Source organism: Chiloscyllium plagiosum, unplaced genomic scaffold (genome assembly GCF_037043375.1).
Source record: "Chiloscyllium plagiosum isolate Xiang-an unplaced genomic scaffold, Cpla_swu_hap1 HiC_scaffold_37, whole genome shotgun sequence".
Lineage (NCBI taxonomy): Eukaryota > Metazoa > Chordata > Chondrichthyes > Orectolobiformes > Hemiscylliidae > Chiloscyllium > Chiloscyllium plagiosum.
The window spans coordinates 22,274,841-22,294,766 of NW_028270175.1; the positions used below are offsets into that span (position 1 = coordinate 22,274,841).

A 19,926-nucleotide genomic window follows, 5' to 3' on the forward strand; every position below is an offset into this window, starting at 1 on the left:
GGTCTATCATCCACAAAAAGTTTCATATGAAGTCACAGTCGAACTGCCTTTGGGCGTTGTTGACTTGGGGAAGAGCTATCCAGTAGTGTCGTTGAACTTGTTTGCAGTATTTCGAGGTTTAAGTGTGTCGTTTTACTGTTAACTCTGCACCTTCTCTGATCGGCTGGTAAATGTTATATTAATGATATTGTCTGAACGCGGCAATGACGAACAAGACCCGAAACTGCAACCTCAGACTCCACAAATTTGCTTTCCACAAACTATGTCCATTTGTCTAAACACTTTGAGAAGTTTGGAGTTGGATTTAAACTCACATGATGATCTAGTCTGTTAAGTAAATGTTGACTTTACAATTTCACGGCTAGCGGAAATGTCAGTTTGTCCTCGTTAACTCGTCAAGCCCATTATTCACTGATGCACCCAGGATTTTCGCTTCTCTGGTAACATTTCTGAGTTATTTTCGCCATTTTTTTTAGACTGACGCTGCTATTTTGCTACTTTGTGTGAGTATCGTTGTCTGTTGTACCGTTCCAGTCATTTTCAGATAACGTTTGAATTGTAAGTTTATCTTTCCCCAACAGTGTCTGGAATGAAGAACGCGGTGTGCAAAGGAACGTTCACTCTAAGCTGCTATTTCCTGTCCTGATGCGTACTTTAAACGTTGGTCTAAATGTATCAATGCTGAGAGAAACATTATTGCAAAACTGACATTCACATCCTCCCTTAATCAAAACAGCCTCTCTATCATTTAAGCTCAGTTTGTAACACTTCAATGAAGCCTTAAACCGAAACCACCTCCAGTGGTTAAACTGGACTTTAAAGATCTGAAGCAGTGGGCTCCAGTTTCTTCGACAATCCCTCTTTAAAAAATTGTGCTATTTGATTTTTTTCTGGTAGGTGCTGCTTAGCAATATTTGTCACCGTTTCAGCACATTAGCTTGTAGTATGTAGGAGTCACAAGTAGGTGGGTTGATTTGTTATTTTCCCTAAGCATATTACAATAACAACTAGTATTTCTGTAGTACCTAAAACAATGGTATTGAAGTAACAAGTCCAAAAAGGGAAACGAAAACAGAAATTGTAGAACAACTCAGCGGGCCTGGCAGCGTCTGTGGAAGGTCAGCAAAGTTAACGCTGTCGGCCCAGTGACCCCTTCTTCACTTAGTCTGGCCATCAATGATGTAATGGGACAAAAAGAACAGGGGCGGCCAATCTTAGAGGAGCAAGCTCGTACAGGAATGGGAATAAATAAGACACAGAAGATGAAGTGGCAGATTATTTATATTGAGGAAGAGATTTACAAAGCTAAACTGAGTAGGAAAAAACTGAGGGGATTTTGATGGAAAGTTGAGATTACTAAATCTTCCTGATGGAGGGCTTATGTCTAAAACGTCGATTCTGCTGCTCCTCTGATGCTGCCTGACTTGGTGTGCTTTTCCAGCACCACACTCTCGACTCCTCCTTGCGATTACTAAAGCCTAAATACCGTCTCAATGGTGAAGTATTTCTTTAATAATGTGGCAACTTTTCACTGTTTATCGAATTATTTCAAAATACAAATTGCAAAATTTATTGAATTTAGTTTTTCAGCTTGTCCTCATAGCAATCCTGCTATGTCTGACTTGCTTGTTCAAGATACCTCAATATTTGATTTGATTGATTGATTGATTGGATTTATTAATGCCATATGTATCTAGGTACAGTGAAAAGTTTTGTTTTATATGCAGAACTGGCAGATCATACCATACAAAGAACATAGGGTGATAGAACAAAGCGAGGAATACAATGTTACAGCTGCAAAGAAGGTGCTCAAAAAAACAAGGTCAATATTAGATTTGAAATTTGAGAGTTGCTTCCCCAATCTGTAATTCAGGATCCAAAAAACTCAGTTGGTTGTTCTTTGCCTTTCAACTGGATTAGTTATGAAGTACTGTTGGCATTCTGATGACCCAGTCAGACAAATGTGCAAGTAGACATTCTACTTATTAAAGAGAACTGAATGGTGACCTGAATGTTCAGCAGTGGGACAAGTCCAACTCTCAACAGAAAGAGGATTTAATGAGTACCTACTAGGAAGATGACCTTGACTATATATCTTGAAAGCAGGCTGTTGAAAATAATTTGTCTTCTCAACTAGTCTTCAATAACGAAAACTATTTCCTGCAGACATTAGGAGCTTCTCCTGTTAAATCCTGTCTCACTAAATCTTAGTTCCTGTCCAATTTGAATGTTATGGAGATAATAGGTTCTGATTCACCCATCTCCTGAATGAGTTCATTACTGACCCACCAGAACAAAGACTGTAGAGAGAAAGGAAGGAAATAACTACTGAACCTTGGTCATTTGCAAATACAGTGGTCACAATATCATGAAACTTGCTCTGGGCTTGGGTGTTTCAAACATAGTGTATTTCATGTGGAATCTGTAGCTCCAATTTATTTAAAGGTTGAAACTTTTTTCTTGCAGGTAACTAGTAATGGTGAATACAGAGCAAAGCGACAAAGGGCAGGTGTTCAAATCAGACAGTAGTTCTAGTGATGGCTTCCAAGAGAGTTCACGCAGTTCAACGCCTGGCCCTGATTCTGACCGACTCCATGAAAAGATGCGTCGACGTATTGAATCAGGGGACAAGTGGTTCTCCTTGGAGTTCTTCCCTCCTCGAACTTCAAGTGGTGCTGTTAATCTGATCTCCAGGTCAGCCTTGGGACACAGAGCAACAATCAATGGCTGGGTATACAGAAGCTGTGTGCAAGGTTGGACTTGCTGGGTTCTGTGAACTGGGTAAATAGGGTTGCTATGAGGAATTAACCAGCATCTTAAAGTGGGGGAGGAAGTGAAAAGAAAATTTACAAAGTAGACATTCCCCCAAACTGGATGTTGCATTGTTCTGTCATTGGGTGTTGGTTAATCTGTATAATCCTAGCCTTATTTGGAAGTAAGTGGAACCCGGCCCTGTTATTCATATCTTCCTGTTTTTGTTTGCTGGGAACAGGAATGAGTTTTACAAAACATCATTCACAGGATATGGGTTTCACTGGCTGGTCCAGCATTTATTGCCTATCCCTAGCTACCCTTGAGAAGGTGGGAGTAAGCTACCTTAAAGTTATTGTAATCCATTGTTGGTAGGCTCACAATCACATTAGGGAGGGAGTTCCAGGGTTTTCCACTGGTTCAGTAGCCCAGCAACACTGAAGGTGATATATTTCTAAGTGTGGATCCAAGTGGCTTGGAGTGCAACTTGAAGGTGGTGGTGTTTCAATTTACAGAGGAACCTCGATTATCCAAATTTCGGATTATCTGGACAAGATCACAAGGTCCCAATGCTTGGCTAAACCATGTTATCCAGCGTTCGATTATCTGAATGTTCGATTAACCGAACAAAATAGTCCCTGCCCATGTCGTTCGGATAATCGAGGTTCCTCTATATCTGCTGTGCTGGTCCTTCCAGATGGAAGTATTCATGGATTTGAATTTGCATATCTTACTGATTGTATGGACATACTGTCAAAAGCATCACTCATGAAATGATGAACTGTTAATTCTGAAAGCAGTGCTGTGTTCTGAGTGGGTTCAGGATAATCCTGGAGCAGGTTTAATGTGGTGTGGCCTATGATGGTGCTGAAGTGGCTGCCTTATTGGAGCAGTCAGAACTAGTCAATTGTACCACTAATTGGTGACCAGTGCTCTTCCCAATGCAAATATCCAGACTGACAATCAGTCTGCGTTATACTGGCTGGAGTGAAATAACCAAAGCTGAGCCATAAGTTCCTCAGCCATAGAGATAAATAATACAAGGGAAAACAAACTGTAAGGTTGGAGATATACACTGGAATGTTTCAGAGAGAACACTAATGCCCTCAAATAAGTATGGACAGAATCAACTTATATGTCGGGTTGAGGCTCATTGGTGTCAACTTCTGTTTCTTCCCCCAATGCACAAAACGCAAGATGACCACCTGGTTCCATCAGGATGTCCAAACCTGTCATGTGCTGTGTGGTTGTGACTAGGTTAACACCTTGAAAACATGTTTTAGGTTTCCTTTTCTCCTATCAAATGTTCCTCTGCTGAAAGTCACAACCCAGGCTGAACCGAGTTCCAATGTGGCTTTTCTTGAGTGATGGCTCTTGTTCCATTATGTGTTGTTCTTTCTTGTATCAAATTACAAATTTCACACATGTATTAATGGGGGCATTACAGATTAAACTGGAGCTCACCTTTAGTTGTTGGAGTAGAGTCAATTTTCTCTTGTTTCCTCCCTAACCTGGCTACTGAAGCCAACTGCAATATTCTGCCCTAGCTCTGATACAAATGGGTTACAACAATGAAGCGTAATTTGTATGGCTCCCTGTTTAAGCCTACTGAATCAGTGGAGAATCCAAACTTGGGAATTGATCGTTTATTCTTTGAGATGACTTGTTACAATTTGCTGACCATGACCTTTGTCTTGATTTAGGTTTGACCATATGGCTGTTGGTGGACCACTCTTCATTGATATAACTTGGCATCCTGCTGGGGACCCAGGCTCTGACAAGGAGACTTCCTCTATGATGATAGCTAGTACAGCAGTAAATTACTGTGGACTGGAGACATTGTTGCATATAACCTGTTGTAATCAAACCAAGGATGAGCTCTCACGGCACCTACACAAGGCTCGTAATTTGGGTCTGAAGAATATACTCGCGCTCCGTGGTGGTGAGATATTGATCAGTGTCCTGCTCTACGTCTCTTCACTTTAACTTTTCTCATCCTACATTAGGGATGTTTTTGGTTTGGTGTCCTGAACTCAAGAGTGAATTCACATCTCCCTATCATCTACCTTATTTCTAACATTTACAGTGGAGACACATGGAAGAGAAGAAAAGGCTATCCTCTTGATGTATTGTAAGATCACCCAATTATATTGTTTTTATTATCAACATGTCTGGACCTATGAAGAACTCAAAGTTTAAACCTGGAGCTGTTTTTGTATTGAGGCGCCTTGGGTTCGATAGTGATATGCTCCCAAAGGTAGCATGCCACCAGCTGTCCCAATTTGCTCAACACCCTTGTAAATGTGGAAAACTTACTCTGTTTAACACTGAGCTCAAAGGTTTCCCATCAAAACCAGCATTCAGTTCAGGCCAGCTAGAAAATTATTCAATTAATTTCTATATCTACGATTGCTGATAGTGTTCTAGCACCAAGTGTTCTGATTCAGGTTACATTCACCAATGAGACAACAATACCAAGATTGATATTTTTCAAAGCTCCATAACTATGCATTCAAACATGGCAAATCAAAGAGTAAGAAACAGTAATACATTTATGAGGGCTTGAGCAATTCATGCCACTCATCTGTCAGATTTCCAAGAGGCTGTCCTGTTATGTCTAAATAGATGTCTAAAATAACATGAGACAGGCAAAGATACATAGCTTCCCCCAATCCACCAATGACCTGAAGTACTATTGACTTGCTGTATATAATATTACAGTAAAAGACAGTTGGGTGCAAAGGTAAGGAAGGATCTATAAACCACTCTTAACCTGTTGATTGACAATGAGCAACATTCAAATTATCCAGTCAATTCTACATTTCCCCACCTGACAAAATAGAGTGAGGGAGACAGGAGTCAGATGATGAAAAGTGGTTGTCGTTCCACGGTTTGATGGATTGTACAGACCTTAAACATAATTTTTTTTCTGTCTGCAGATCCCATGGGTGATGAGTGGAAGGTTGAAGAAAAAGGATTCAATTATGCTAGTGATTTGGTCAAGCATATACGCTCTGAGTTCCAAGATTACTTTGATATCTGTGTTGCTGGTGAGCTCAGTTTTGCGCAATAAGTTTCTTAGTGTTCTGTTCTCATTACCTTAAATCAAGTTAACTTAAATGTTATTTCCTTGCAGGTTACCCAACAGGGCACCCAGAATGCGACAGTTACAAGGAGGACCTCAGACACCTGAAGGCAAAGGTAGATGCTGGTGCAGACTTTGTCATCTCGCAACTCTTCTTCAAACCTGAAACCTTCATTACATTTTTCAAGGACTGTCGTGCAATTGGAATTACTTGTCCTATTCTGCCAGGAATCTTCCCCATTCAGGTATGTACAAACAGAAGGCTTGGGGGCATCTGGGATTCCAGTTAAGAATTTGACATACCTTGTTGCGTAGCCTTACATTGAAGCAATAATTTCACATAGTTACCTGCAGAAGTGCAACATTTTCGTTCTCATTCTGTAAATTGGTACAATTCAGATTATTAATTTCATACACACCTTCCTTCTATCCTGTGGCAGGGGTATCACTCATTACGACAGCTGGTCAAGCTCTCCAAGCTACAGGTACCTCAGGAAATCAAAGATGTAATTGAACCAATCAAAGATAATGACGCTGCCATTAGGAATTATGGTATTGACTTGGCCACTGACATGTGCAAGGTTCTGTTGGAATCAGGATTGGTGCCAGGGCTTCATTTCTACACCTTGAACCGAGAGGTGGCAACTGTGGAGATTCTGAAACGACTGAGGTTATGGACTGAGGACCCTAGGTAGGTTTGAATAGATAAGGTAAATAACATGATTATTTCAGTTCACTTAACCAGCATTAGAAAAAAAAGTAATGATGCGAGCTAAATTCTGGATGTACCTGCCCCTTTGTTTATTCATTAATTTGCATTCTAGTACATGATAGGACTTCATTTTCAGAAAGGGAGAGGACACAGCTTAGATACTGTTATTGTAATCTTGAGTCCACTATCAGTTGCTTGAATGTATCACAGATTTGTCCTTTTTGTTTTGAGGTCATTGTCATGGGAGTAGGTGTGTTTAACCCCTTAAATTTCTCTTTCCCTATCCTCATTCAGGCGAGCCTTGCCATGGACCACCAGTGCCAATCCAAAGCGAAAGGTTGAGGATGTTCGTCCAATATTCTGGGCTTCAAGGCAGAAGAGTTATATCTACAGAACGCAGGATTGGGATGAATTTCCCAATGGAAGATGGTACGGTCATTTAAATCATGATTGTGTTGAGACTGTGAATAATTGTATGAAGGTGCAGTATTTCAACAGTTAATTACATGACAAAGATTACTATTGTAAATATTTGGCAATATATTAGTGCTGGTAGTTGAGCTTTGTTAGTGTATGGTGTGTGATATCCACCTCAATTGTGGAAAAACATCTAGAAATATAATTCTCAATTCAGCCCTTCCAAACTTAGAGTCCTAGAGATATACAGCATGGAAACAGACTCTTCAGTCCAACCTGTCCATGCCGACCAGATATCCCAACCCAATCTAGTCCCACCTGCCAGTACCCGGCCCATATCCCTCCAAACCCTTCCTATTCAAATACCCATCCAAATGCCTCTTAAATGTTGCAATTGTACCAGCCTTGGGTACGTCTGGAGTGAGGGTTTGAGCCATGTAACATCAGGTTGAAATACTGGTGGTTACAGGTCTCTTCAATTTAATTTTGATGGGATTAATCTGGAATATTCCAATCCTAAATGAGCTAAACTGTGGTTTATTTTTTCTCATGCACTGGGTCTATTCAGTAAAATATTACCAATAACAACATGAAAGTTTATTTAATTTTCTGCTCCCCTAAAGATGGCAACCAATTTACAGAAGGTAACTATAGATAACATTAATTGAACAATTATGGCAATGCTACTGAGGAGAGGTCAGTGTCTGCATTGTGAGATTTTATATTTGTTGTTTCAGGGGGAACTCATCATCTCCTGCATTTGGTGAGCTGAACGATTATTATCTCTTCTATCTGAAGAATAATTATTCCAAAGACCAGCTGCTGAAGATGTGGGGGGAGGAGCTAGTAGATGAGAAAAGTATCTTTGATGTTTTCACAGCATATATCTCTGGTGAATCCAACAGCCATGGCGAAAAGGTAATGGGCTGCTGTGATCTAATCAAACTATGTTAAGAAATTGCTGTTATTTATTGTAACTAATTTAGAAGCATTGAGTTTTAAATTCAGTAGTAGTTTATGGAAGTTTAATATGAAGTTAATGCCATTTCATACTAAGTTCTTACTCTCCCAACTGTTTATACAAGCTGCTACCAGGTGAAATTACAGGGTAATGGAGTCTTGAGGCTTCAAATTTTCAACTTCTTTTTTTAATAGGTGGCTTTGCTGATTATTATCAGGGTGTTTCAATTTTCATGCACACTTGCTGCTTATATGTTATGTTACGTTATATATTGAGTTGCCAAAGTCCAAAACTGTAAGCCTTGGGGTTTATACGCTACCTTCATCTCATTGAACTGGTCAGTATTTCAGATTACTGCACAATTTAACGAACACAACCTGGTGTGAACAGTTGTCTGCCACATCAACACACCACCGGGTTCCTTGGCCAATATTTCTGCCTCCAACCTGCTGCAAGGCTCAGCACAAGTTTGAAGAACAGCATCTCATTTAATGCTTAGCAACCCTGCAGCTTCCAGAACTCCATATCGAGCTCAATAATGTTTGGGGCTGGACATCACCTTCTATGTCCTTTGCCTACCCCCACACCCTAGGCCTCATGATCACATGGGCTACTTTCAGCACAGCTGACCTATTTTCATATACTTATGGTACCCATTAACAGCACGTGTTTCTCCCTGCCATACCATTATCCAGCCCTTTGTCCACCCAATTGTCTTTCTTACCTCTCATTCATTTATCCTCTGCCTTCAGTACATATACCACCTTTTCTTGCTACTGCTAGTTCTAATGAAAAACATTGACTTTGCTTTCTCTCTACAGATGCTGCCAGACCTGCTGAGTTTCTCCAGCAATTTCTGTTTTTGTTTCTGGATTGATTTTTGTTTTCCAAAGAGTAATCCATCAGTACACTGCAGTGATAATAATCCTAATGGGTTGTGATAATATGTTAGATTGTCTGGACTTGAAGAACCTGAGGATCAAATTTCTGGAATTATTAAATTGAATCTTCTTTCAAATGTCAGGATAAATGGTAGAGATAATGGGAAAAAAACTGTATTGAAGGGTTTCAGGATTAAGGGATGGTCATGAATCAAATGGACATATTGGCAATGGCTTATAAATTGGAAACAAACAAAACCTTCCCAACTAAAGTGAATCACTTTGGGTCTGGCAGCCTTCGGCTTACAGTGCAGAACTCAAATGTTTGAAATACCCAGATCCAGTTTTTTAATGGATAATTTACATTTTAATTGAGCAGAAACTGAACGAGATGAGCCATATGAATACTTAGCCTCTGGTTTACTCTTGTCGGCAAGAAATTCTGCAGTGAGTAACTCACCTCCTATCTCCCAAATACAACACATAAGTCAGGAGTGGGATGGAATACTCTGCACTTGCCTGAATGGGTGCAGCTCCAACAATTCTCAAGGAAGCTGAAACCGTCTGGGATAAAGCAGCCTATTTGATTGCGACACTGACCAACATCTTCAATAATCAGTTTCTTGACCACCAGCACACATGGCATCGTGTAGCATCGACAAGTTGCAGTGCTCCTTCACCAGCAATTTCCAAGACTGCGGCCTCTCCTGCCTAGAAGAACAAGAACAGAATACCAAAAACTGCGACTTCCCCTCCAAGTTGCGTACCAGCTTGAACTGGAACATTTGTTGTTCCTTCACTGCTGGTCAAGATCCTGGAAATCCCTTAGTAACAGCACCATTGCCTGTATCAGTTTTAAAAAAAAATGTTGTTCACCATCACTAGCTCCAGGCCAATTAGGGATGGTCAATAAATGCTGGCCCAGCCATCTATAAGAGAATTCCTTTTAAAAAAAAAAGGAACTCCCAGTGACTTCAGATTTGTGTATTCTCAGGTGACCTGTTTGCCCTGGAATGATGAACCTTTGGCACTAGAAACATCTCTGATGAAAAAAGAACTGGAGAAAGTGAATCGATTGGGAATTCTCACAATAAACTCCCAGCCTAACATCAATGCTCGACCATCAACCGACCCCATTGTGGGTTGGGGACCAGAGGGAGGCTTTGTTTTTCAGAAGGTACGTGTAAAGAGAATATTAGGAGTGTAAAAGGATACTTCTGTTGGTTTAGAAATTGCTAGTTTGGAATTCCGGGCAAACGAAGAGAGGCCCTGAGAAGCACCTATGTATTTACTCTGTGGCTGAATCGTACTCTTCATTCTACAGGCTTACCTTGAGTTTTTTACCTCCTCTGAAAACGTACCTACTTTACTTAAAGTTCTCAAGAATTACAAAACACGAGTGAACTACCAGATTGTAAATGTGAAGGTAAGGACAAAGCAGTCATGGATGGAGCCACAGTAAAGAATATAACTTAAATGTTGTTACTTTAAGAAGAAAACTGAAGAGTTTCCCTTGATGCATCTATAGATTGTTCTTTAGCTTTTCATTCATTTGAAAGTTATTAGAGATTTACCGATAACTTCAATCAGGAAATTAAGCAGGAGTTTTCTAGCTCTGGGCCTAGGGAGAGGCTGGTCATACTCAATGAAATAGTTGAGCCTGTTGGCTAGAAGCCAACATAAACCCATCCTAACCTTGGGTCGAGATTTGAAAAGGTGCTACCTTTGTGACAGTACTTCCTATCCTCATTAGACTATCTACGAGCATCACAAACTTTGCTAACTAGTCCACTAGCACATTTCCTTGGTTACATGTGACTGCTCATTTGAACTGTGCTCCTCTGCAGTGGAGGCCAAAGTAACAGGGATACCATGAGGTATGCCCAGTGTAGAGCTCTAAATTTTGGGTATATCACAGGGTGCATCAGCACTGAAATGCTGTGACAGCACAATCTCTCCTCAATGCTCATAATCCTGCAGCTTCAGTAGACATGGGCTCAGATGGTAGAGGCTATTCTGTGAGCCTTTGCTGCTCTCTGTTCTCACATGGCAAAATTTCAGGGAGTCCACAAAAATTTGAGTAGGATTGCAGTGCAGAATAACCAAATCAGCCCTTTAGACTGACATTTGGGTAATAACTGTAAATAATCAGTTGTAGATTCACTCAACCCAGCATAGGAGGCTAACCGCTTCCTCCACCACTGAAAGCCAGCAACCAGTTCCTCTTGGACATGAGACAAGGAGCACAAAGAAGCAGCTCTTTTTTGGGGTCTGCAGCATAACATTTACCAAGGGGACTAAACGAGCTACAGTCTACTTTTTGGAATGTAACTAATTTCAATTTCTCAAACGTTGTACTGACTTTGTATTCAACCGAAATGGGACAATTGCAAAATTGTAGCCATTTTCAGCATGTTCATAAGCTAATGTTGGAATGTTTCTCGTGTTGCAGGGTGAGAATATAAATAATGCCTTTGATCTGCAGCCAATTGCAGTTACATGGGGTATTTTCCCTGGACGTGAGATAATTCAACCAACAGTGGTTGATCCCGTCAGCTTCATGTACTGGAAGGTAATGGATCAATTCTTGTCAGGAATTGATCTGTTAGGTTGCTTTGTGAAGTCATTGTGGATGTATTTTTAACTATTCTGTCTCTGTCTTTTCTCTGCAATGAATTTGAACACTGATCCTCAGAATGCCCACATGTAAGTGTGGCAGCTCCCAAAATATATCTTGGGATTTCTGCTAGTGGTTGATTTGATTACTTAAAGACATGGTACAGCACCTTTTCCACTCAATTAATCAACATTAGAATTGCTTACTCGTATTAATCCCCTACCACACATAGGATAAAGGCACAAGTATACATTCTCTGTACAATCTGGGGCAAAAGTGTACGAGTAGGCCAGAGGGGGATGTCTATGTGGGGAAAGAGGGATGCAGTGTGTGTTTAAGTGTAGTGGAAAGTAGTCTGCAGACTTGGTAATGCTGTACTTTCTTCTCAGGATGAAGCCTTTGCCCTGTGGATTGAACGATGGGCCAAATTGTACCCAGCAGGATCTCCGTCACAACAGATAGTTCAGGACATCCATGACAACTATTACTTGGTCAATCTCGTGGATAATGACTTTCCATTTGAAAACTGTCTGTGGCAGGTTATTGATGATCTCTTCATGTTAAAAGCATCTGAAAACACTTGTGCATCAATGACTTGTGATATCACTGTCAGACCATGAAATTACGTTGTACAGGACAACCAACTGGCAACTAGACTTTGTATAGGGAGACTACCTCACAATCTCCCATGTACAAGCTAGAATCTTTGTTCTGCTGGAATGGACTTTTACTGTAGCATTTGACTCTATTTGCTGTAATTGTTCGTAACTTTGCACTGTGATGTTGCAATATTTTCACAGCTCTTTGATTGCAAGCACTAGGCTGAGTGAGGTCATGGTTAAGGTTTATGTGGAGATTCTGTTTCGCATTTCTCTGCATTCCTCTGGTTGAGGGCATAGTCTGAATCTGAAAACATATCAAATGCATGTTATTCATGTAGAGATGATAGTGAATCATACCAGGACCAGATAGAGAAAGGGGAGTCACATCTGAAACTCACTTTCTTTACTCAATGTCCAAAAGTGTGCTGTCCAACATACAGTGGACTAACCAGGTCAGGAATAGTGTGTATCATCCCAGTATGCACCTGGCATCTACTCTACTAGGCGGTCACTGAGATACTAAGCTTCATATGAAATTATTTCACTCCCAAGGCAAAAGGGATCAGGAATGAACAGCTGACATTAAGCAGCTGGGGCATGTTTCCTGGATAATGGAATGATGTTTGCCAATCCTGGGCCACCTCCAGTCATCACATCAACTGAATCTGATTTGATGCTGATATCTCATCATCAAAGGCGGTGTCTGGGATGAGCAGCAAAGTGGCTTAAACTTTTATATAGTTTAAAATTTGCACAGTCTGCAGAACAACTGGCTATAGTTGTAATTCTGACTCCTGTTTTCAAACTCTTTGAAACGGGGTAGAACTAGTAAACTATATGTTTATCTTGTTTTGCAGGAATAATGTATTGATTTTGTATATATCTATTTGTTTAAATAGCACTCCAAACCCTGATTTAAGCTAAGTTTAGGAATCAGTCTTAGCAGAAGTTAACACTAAGATTGAGCTGCCAAATTCAGTATTGTTGCAAATAAACATATTGCTGGAAGCTAAGACTCAGTAAAGATCTATTGTGATAATTGACAAAAATATGACCATAAGATTATGTTGTGACAATGGAAATAGTGAGCAGCTCTGGGAATTGCAGGGCATGGCCTCTTGGAGTCCATGCTAGAGAAAGCCATACTACACCGGTTGGACATGAAAGCAGACTGTTTTCTGGCTGTGGAATGATCAAACCTTAAAAGCAGTTATAAAAGTGTTAACTTGTCTCAATGGTGGCACTCCTCTTTAAAGCATGAAGTTGCAGATTTCAGAAACACAAAGTTGTTATGGTGCAGCAGGTTATTTGGACAATCGTGTCTGCACCATCTTTCCAAATGAACATTTCAGTTGGTGCCATTCTCCTATAACCCTGCAGATTAGAAATGTTTTGACAACAGTCTCATTCCCCTTTGAAAGCTTTGTCCAGACTCATGGTTTATGAGTAGAATCATCTACCAGAATTCCCCTCAGCCTTCTATTCTCCAGTCTTTCATCCCTGGACTCATTCTCCAGAATCTTCTCTGCCATGTCTTCAAATACCCTTGTATCTGTCCTTGTGTGACACTCAGTACTCCAGTTGAAGCCAAGGTCTGTCTAATGCAAGTTTAATGCAATCTCCTTGGTGTTGTACTCTAAACTCCAATTAATAAAGCCTAGGGTACTGTAATTAACCCAAAGGACTTTTATTGCTGCTGAGACAAAAAGGTCCCTAATTGACCTTCTTGCTAAAATCTCAATTGCTGATATGGCAAGAAGGGGTATCTATCCTGGGCCAACTTGCCCAATTATTTGCTCTTCTCACCACCACCTTTGCCATCGCCAGGGAGGGACAAGTTGTATCCTAGGTCATTAATGGATGAGGAAATCTATTAGAAACCTTTCTGCAGCCTGAAAAACATCCATTAATCACTACTCTTTGTTACCTCTCTCAGTCAAGTTTGTTTCCTAGTTGTTACTGCCCCTTTTAATCTGTGAACTGCAACTGCTCAAGTCTGCTGTGTGTCTAGTTTCCTTAATTCCAACAGTGAGTACACTGTTGTCTGAAGTAAATGATTGATAAGTAAAGTGCTTTGGGAAGTCCTAAAGTTGTAAAAGATGTGATGTACATATACATTGTTTGTCATGCTAGGAACTGTACTAAGCTAATGAGACTTCAGTGGTAAGGAACCCTAGCATCAGGAATTAGTAGGTTATTGCTGAACAGGTTCCAACTTGTTTAAAGTATGAACTGGGGTTTTATGTCAAGCTGAAATCTGGATATTCTACATGGGATGAACATAACTTGTGACATTTAGTGCTTAAGATTTATATACACAGCAAGGAGTTCATATAAGGAGTCATGCTACAACATAAGTTGTTTTGAGGATCATTAATAAGGGCTCAAGTTTTAAATATCCACACCGCTGTTGAACAAATGTTGGATGGGGGAAGTGCAGTATGTAGAGGATTAGTGTGTGAAAGTTCAAACAGCCACAGTATTTTTTTCAGTTAGTAATTATAAAAACAAAGCGCTGAAAGTGTTAAATGCAGTTCATACAATATTTATACTCTACCTTATCTTTTAATTGATTTGTATAAACAAAAAGTAGAAGACAATGAATTAATCTGTCATGTTGCATCGTGCAGGCACAGTCTTGTTCTTGCCTCTGAGTCAGAAATTCCCATTTTGAGTTCAACCATAGGACTTGATAGTCAAACAATGCAGCCAAACAGACCGACAATTAATCTTTAAATCATTCCAGCACTCATCATTGTAGGAGTTCCTGGTCTGCCATCTGATGAAAATAAAGTTAGACTATCGATAATCAGTTTGACATATGTGTTGTCATCTGAAAGTGCATGACACCACAACACTTTGGACACAGTTATCTGTAACACACCATACAGTCAAGCAAACACTCCCTCACCCTCTCAGCGCTGTAATCTGCAGATTTGTTACCTTATCATCTGCTCAAATATGGTGTCTGCAACTTTACAAGCACTCACCTCATATAGTGCACCTCATTTCAGGGTGCCTTCTCGGTATTTCTGTATTGCTAGCTCATAATAACACAACCCCATTAATCTAGAATATATGAAAAAGGAGCATAATATGAGCTGATCTACCAATTCTGTCCTCGACATTTTTGAATTAACTTTATCAGATGATATTACACATTTCTGGAGTAGGTGGGCCTTGAATTGGAATCTCCTTCAGAGGAAAGGTCACTACCACTACACAAGAACCCCCTCAAGCCTGCCCTATTTGTTTCTCCAACACTCCAATAATATCATGATCACCTAAAACAATACCAGCTTTCCGTTTCAGATTTGGAGATATTTTTCTAAGAGACACTTCAAGTCTGCCCCAGACTTTTAGTCAACCTGTTCAGGAATGTTATTACACACCTCTGGAACAGGTGGGACTTGAACCTGGGGTCTTTTGGCTCAGAAGTGTGGATGCTACCACTATGATACAAGTGTCCATTCAAGTCTGCCCCATGCCTGCTAGTTCAATGACCATCAGATGTCACTCACACAATGTCCTTGGACAGGGAAAAAAAAACCTATAATAAGTAAAGGCCAGTTTTGGGAAAATCTCCATTAATCTGACTGAACTCTGATCCCAGTAATTTACCCAAATATAGAAAAACTAATATTAACTCGTCCATTTCTCACCTGAATGCATGCAGCAAACATTTATGTTGTACACAGGTTGACCATGTCAGACCTCACCTAACTCTGTGCTTACTTAACTTGTATATTTGGACTTTAGTAATCCTATTGAGCTCGTTGAAAGGTCTGAAATCAAAGTTTGTTTAAAATACAACAGCCTCTGCTGTCAGCTCTATCTTGGTAACTGACAGCTTTTCAACTTCTACTCTTAGAAGTCTCCTTGGGTCTTTTCCAAAGCTTGTACATCACCATGTGAAAGGACCAAAAGTTCACAAAATACTTGTTGTGCAGGAGGTGATCATTTGGTCCATTGTGTCTGCACTGGCTTTCTCGGCATTTTAACTGCATGCCAATCTCCTACCTTTTCCCTATAACTCTGCATATGGAACAAACACTCCTGGGTGTGCTCCAACCAAGACAGGAGCCTGTTTTTTGTTTTAATCTTTAATTGTCCTGATTTTTGGTAATGAATATAGTGCACAGTAAGCACACAACCTGCACATGGAAATTCTCAATCCTGAGTAGATATTACCCTTGATTCGAGGGACAGCCTCAAGGTCTTGCATGATGTACACATAATAAAAGTGCCACAATCCACATAAATAAGCTACCAATTGGCTAAAAGACATCCAGAAGGTACAATTCTATTTCCACACTCTCCCAATTGCCCCAACCATTCCATCAAGGTCTACCTGCATTCTATTTATTTCATGACATTGCAAATTTCAGTCATAGGTTGCTAATGGTTCCCTGGTGATTTTGTGCGAAGGCATTTTTAAAGATGATGGAGATCAACAGATCCAGGATTAATCCCTACAGGCTTCCACTGATTATTTAGGTCCACCATGGATGGCTCACCAATACAAAGTTTCTTTACAAATCCACAAGAATTGTCCTTGGTTGGTAGGCTTTTGTGTGACACTTGAATCTGCCCTCGAACAGATTCATTAGCTCTTTATTCTAAACAATTATTTTCCTTCAAAAATGTGTGGTTAATCCAGAAGAATGGGGTTGAGGTAGAAGATGAGCCAAGATCGTGTTGAATGACAGAGCACACACCAGGAGTTGAATAGCCGCCTCTTGCTTCTATATAATTTTATATTTTATACATCATCCCTTCTCACAGCAGCAATTGTTTACTTAAGCCGATAAAATTATTACTGCTTTCGTTTGGATTTGCTTTGGACATTGTCATAGCTCAGTTAATGATGAATGTAACCATATTGCCTGTTGCCCTAATACCACAGCTAGGCCACTACTTAAACGAGATTCTGTGTAAAACACCACCAGATTAGTGGTACAGTGTGTAACATTTGCCAGATTCTGGTGTCTCAAATGTAATGGTACTCTTTATTATTCTAAGTGCAATAAACTTCATATAGAATGAAATGAAGACAGGACTGCGTTTATATAAAGCTTTTCAGAACCATGGGACATCTCCAAGTGCTTTACAACCATTTGAAGTGTAGTCACTGCTGTAACATGGCAGCTAATTTGCCACAGCGAGTTCCCGCAAACAGCAACAATGATCAAATAATGATGCGATATTTGTTCTTTTGTGGACAGATATTGGCCAGGACACTGCAGTTAAAGCTCCTGATTCTCTTTGATATAGTGCCAAAGGGTCTTTTATGTCACTCACACACACACACATTAAAAATTGATTTGTAATATCTCACACAAAAGGCTATACCTCCAACAGTACTGCACTCCTAAAGTGCTAGCAGTTTGCTTTTGATTTTCATTCTCCAATCCTGAAGTAGGGCCTGAACTCAGAACCTTATAACGTAGAGGTGAATGAGCCACTTATTAGTGATAATGCATTGTTTGAATATTGTGCCGGCATGATTACCTTTATTGTCTAGCGAATCAAGCCACCAGCAATAGTTGCCATGCATGACTATTCATTTGTGCTCATCAGGATGTTGCATGGCTTGGTTAAAAGTGCATTGGTTGTTGCCTGAGGTGCCACCCTCTGCCATCATTCCTGCCTCTTCCATTTTCCTGTTCCCTTTCATCATTCTATTTTGTTTTCATTAGTGTTCATTAGCTTTTTGGAACATCCTGATGCCCAAACAATTTGTTGTTATAGAAACTAATTGATGTTAAGGGATATGAATCACACACTGTACTCTCATCCAACGAGCAAGTGCACTGAGTTCATGAAATAAATAGAAACTTTGCATTGCTGTAATGCCAGACCGGTCTCGGGAATGAATTCCAGCAACACCAGCAGTAACCAAATCTGTTCTTTACCATAACCAGCCTATTCTGTATCCAACAGAAAATTCCAATGTCAGCACAAGATGTGTTCCACTAAAACACAGAGATTTTTAAGCAAAATGTTGTACACATTAATCTGTATGCTCAGAGGACAAGTTGACATTTCAAACAGGTTTTTAATCACAACTTAGTGAGATTGAAGCAGAGGTGAGTAAATGTGGTTAAGGTATAGACTGTCAGTCGATAGTGAACATGTCATTTTCATTTACCAGACTCCCTCAAAAATAAATTGGAAAATCTCCATATTTAATGTAGATCCTTCCAATGCAGCTTAAAATTCAGAAATCACAGATAATCTATAAAAGGATCTATAAAGAAACCAGCCTTAAATATTCCTCACTCTGCTGCATCTTCTCCTAAACAGTACCACCATTTTCACACCATGAGACTGAATAATAATAAAGTTAAAAATCACACAACACCAGGTTATAGTCCAACAGGTTTTTTTGGAAACACTAGCTTTCGGACCGCTGCTCCTTCATCAAATAAACCTGTTGGACTATAACCTGGTGTTGTGTGATTTTTAACTTTGTCCACCCTAGGCCAATACCAGCTCCTCCACATCAACATTACTTATAGTTCATAGAATGAAATATTGGAATTAAAGAGTACAAATTCTAAAAATTTCCAAAGCATAGAATTTTAAAATTTGTACAAAATTAACTTGCAAGAAAACAAAGTATGACTCATTTAAAAGCATTAAAATCAAAAATTGATACTGATGGATGACATCACATAGAAAGATTGATACTAACAACTGCAGAGAAAACACAGAAATTTAATTTTATTATTTCAAACTGATCCCTCATCTTTTCCCTTCATTAGATTCCCCAGTGCTGTGAGCCACTCCCTGAATAGGACCAAAGGGTTTGAAAGAGAGAAGGCAAAATCGGATGTAATGGTGTTACAGTTAAATAAAGGTAATTATGAGGGCATGAGAGAGGAACTGACAAAAATAGACTGGAAGCAGAGCCTAGCGGGGAAGACAGTAGAACAAAAATGGCAGGAGTTTGTGGGTATAATTGAGGACACTGTACAGAGGTTCATCCCCAAGAAAAGAAAGATTACCCGGGGAGGGATTAGACAGCCATGGCTGAAAAAGGAAGTCAGGAAATGTATTAAAGAAAAAGAGAGATCCTATAAAGTGACCAAGAGCACTGGGAAATCAGAAGATTGGGAAGGCTACAAAAACAAACAGAGGATAACAAAGAGAGAAATAAGGAAGGAGAGGATCAAATATGAAGGTAGGCTAGCCAGTAATATTAGAAATGATCGTAAAAGTTTCTTTCAATACATAAGAAACAAACGACAGGCAAAAGTAGACATTGGGCCACTTCAAACTGATGCTAGAAGCCTAGTGATGGGAGATAAGGAAATAGCTGGAGAACTTAATAAGTACTTTGTATCAGTCTTCACAGTGGAAGACATGAGTAATATCCCAACAATTAAAGGGAGTCAGGGGGCTGAGTTGAGTATGGTTGCTATTACAAAAGAGAAAGTGCTAGAAAAGCTAAAAGGTTCTTAAAATTGATAAATCTCCTGGCCCCGGTGGGCTACATCCTAGAGTTCTGAGGGAGGTGGCTGAGGAAATAGCGGAGGCATTGGTTGAGATCTTTCAAAAGTCACTGGAGTCAGGGAAAGATGGAAAATTATAGGCCAATTAGCCTAACCTCGGTTGTTGGTAAAATTCTAGAATCCATCATTAAGGATGAGGTTTCTAAATTCTTGGAAGAGCAGGGTCGGATTAGAACAAGTCAACATGGATTTAGTAAGGGGAGGTTGTGCCTGACAAACCTGTTGGAATTCTTTGAAGAGGTGACAAGTAGGTTAGACCAGGGAAACCCAGTGGATGTGATCTACCTAGACTTCCAAAAGGCCTTTGATAAGGTGCCACACGGGAGGCTGCTGAGTAAGGTGAGGGCCCATGGTGTTCGAGGTGAGCTACTGGTATGGATTGA

General features: G+C 40.0%; 1 protein-coding gene across 5 annotated transcripts; it reads left to right on the forward strand.

Moving 5' to 3' along the window:
- The first annotated feature begins 12 nt into the window (after nucleotides 1-12).
- On the forward strand, nucleotides 13-13,050 carry mthfr (methylenetetrahydrofolate reductase (NAD(P)H)). Of its 5 annotated transcripts, none has more exons than XM_043675881.2 (12): nucleotides 13-503; nucleotides 2,467-2,694; nucleotides 4,455-4,693; nucleotides 5,691-5,801; nucleotides 5,888-6,081; nucleotides 6,277-6,527; nucleotides 6,843-6,977; nucleotides 7,703-7,883; nucleotides 9,802-9,984; nucleotides 10,132-10,233; nucleotides 11,260-11,379; nucleotides 11,814-13,050. In XM_043675881.2, exons 2-12 carry the CDS (start codon nucleotides 2,477-2,479, stop codon nucleotides 12,042-12,044), a joined length of 1,965 nt encoding a protein of 654 aa, XP_043531816.2. In that variant the 5' UTR covers nucleotides 13-503; nucleotides 2,467-2,476; the 3' UTR covers nucleotides 12,045-13,050. The 5 variants fall into 5 exon arrangements, with proteins under 5 accessions (XP_043531816.2, XP_043531815.2, XP_043531818.2 ...); XM_043675880.2 differs by having other exon boundaries at nucleotides 13-440; XM_043675879.2 differs by having other exon boundaries at nucleotides 16-166.
- Nucleotides 13,051-19,926: the final 6,876 nt, after the last annotated feature.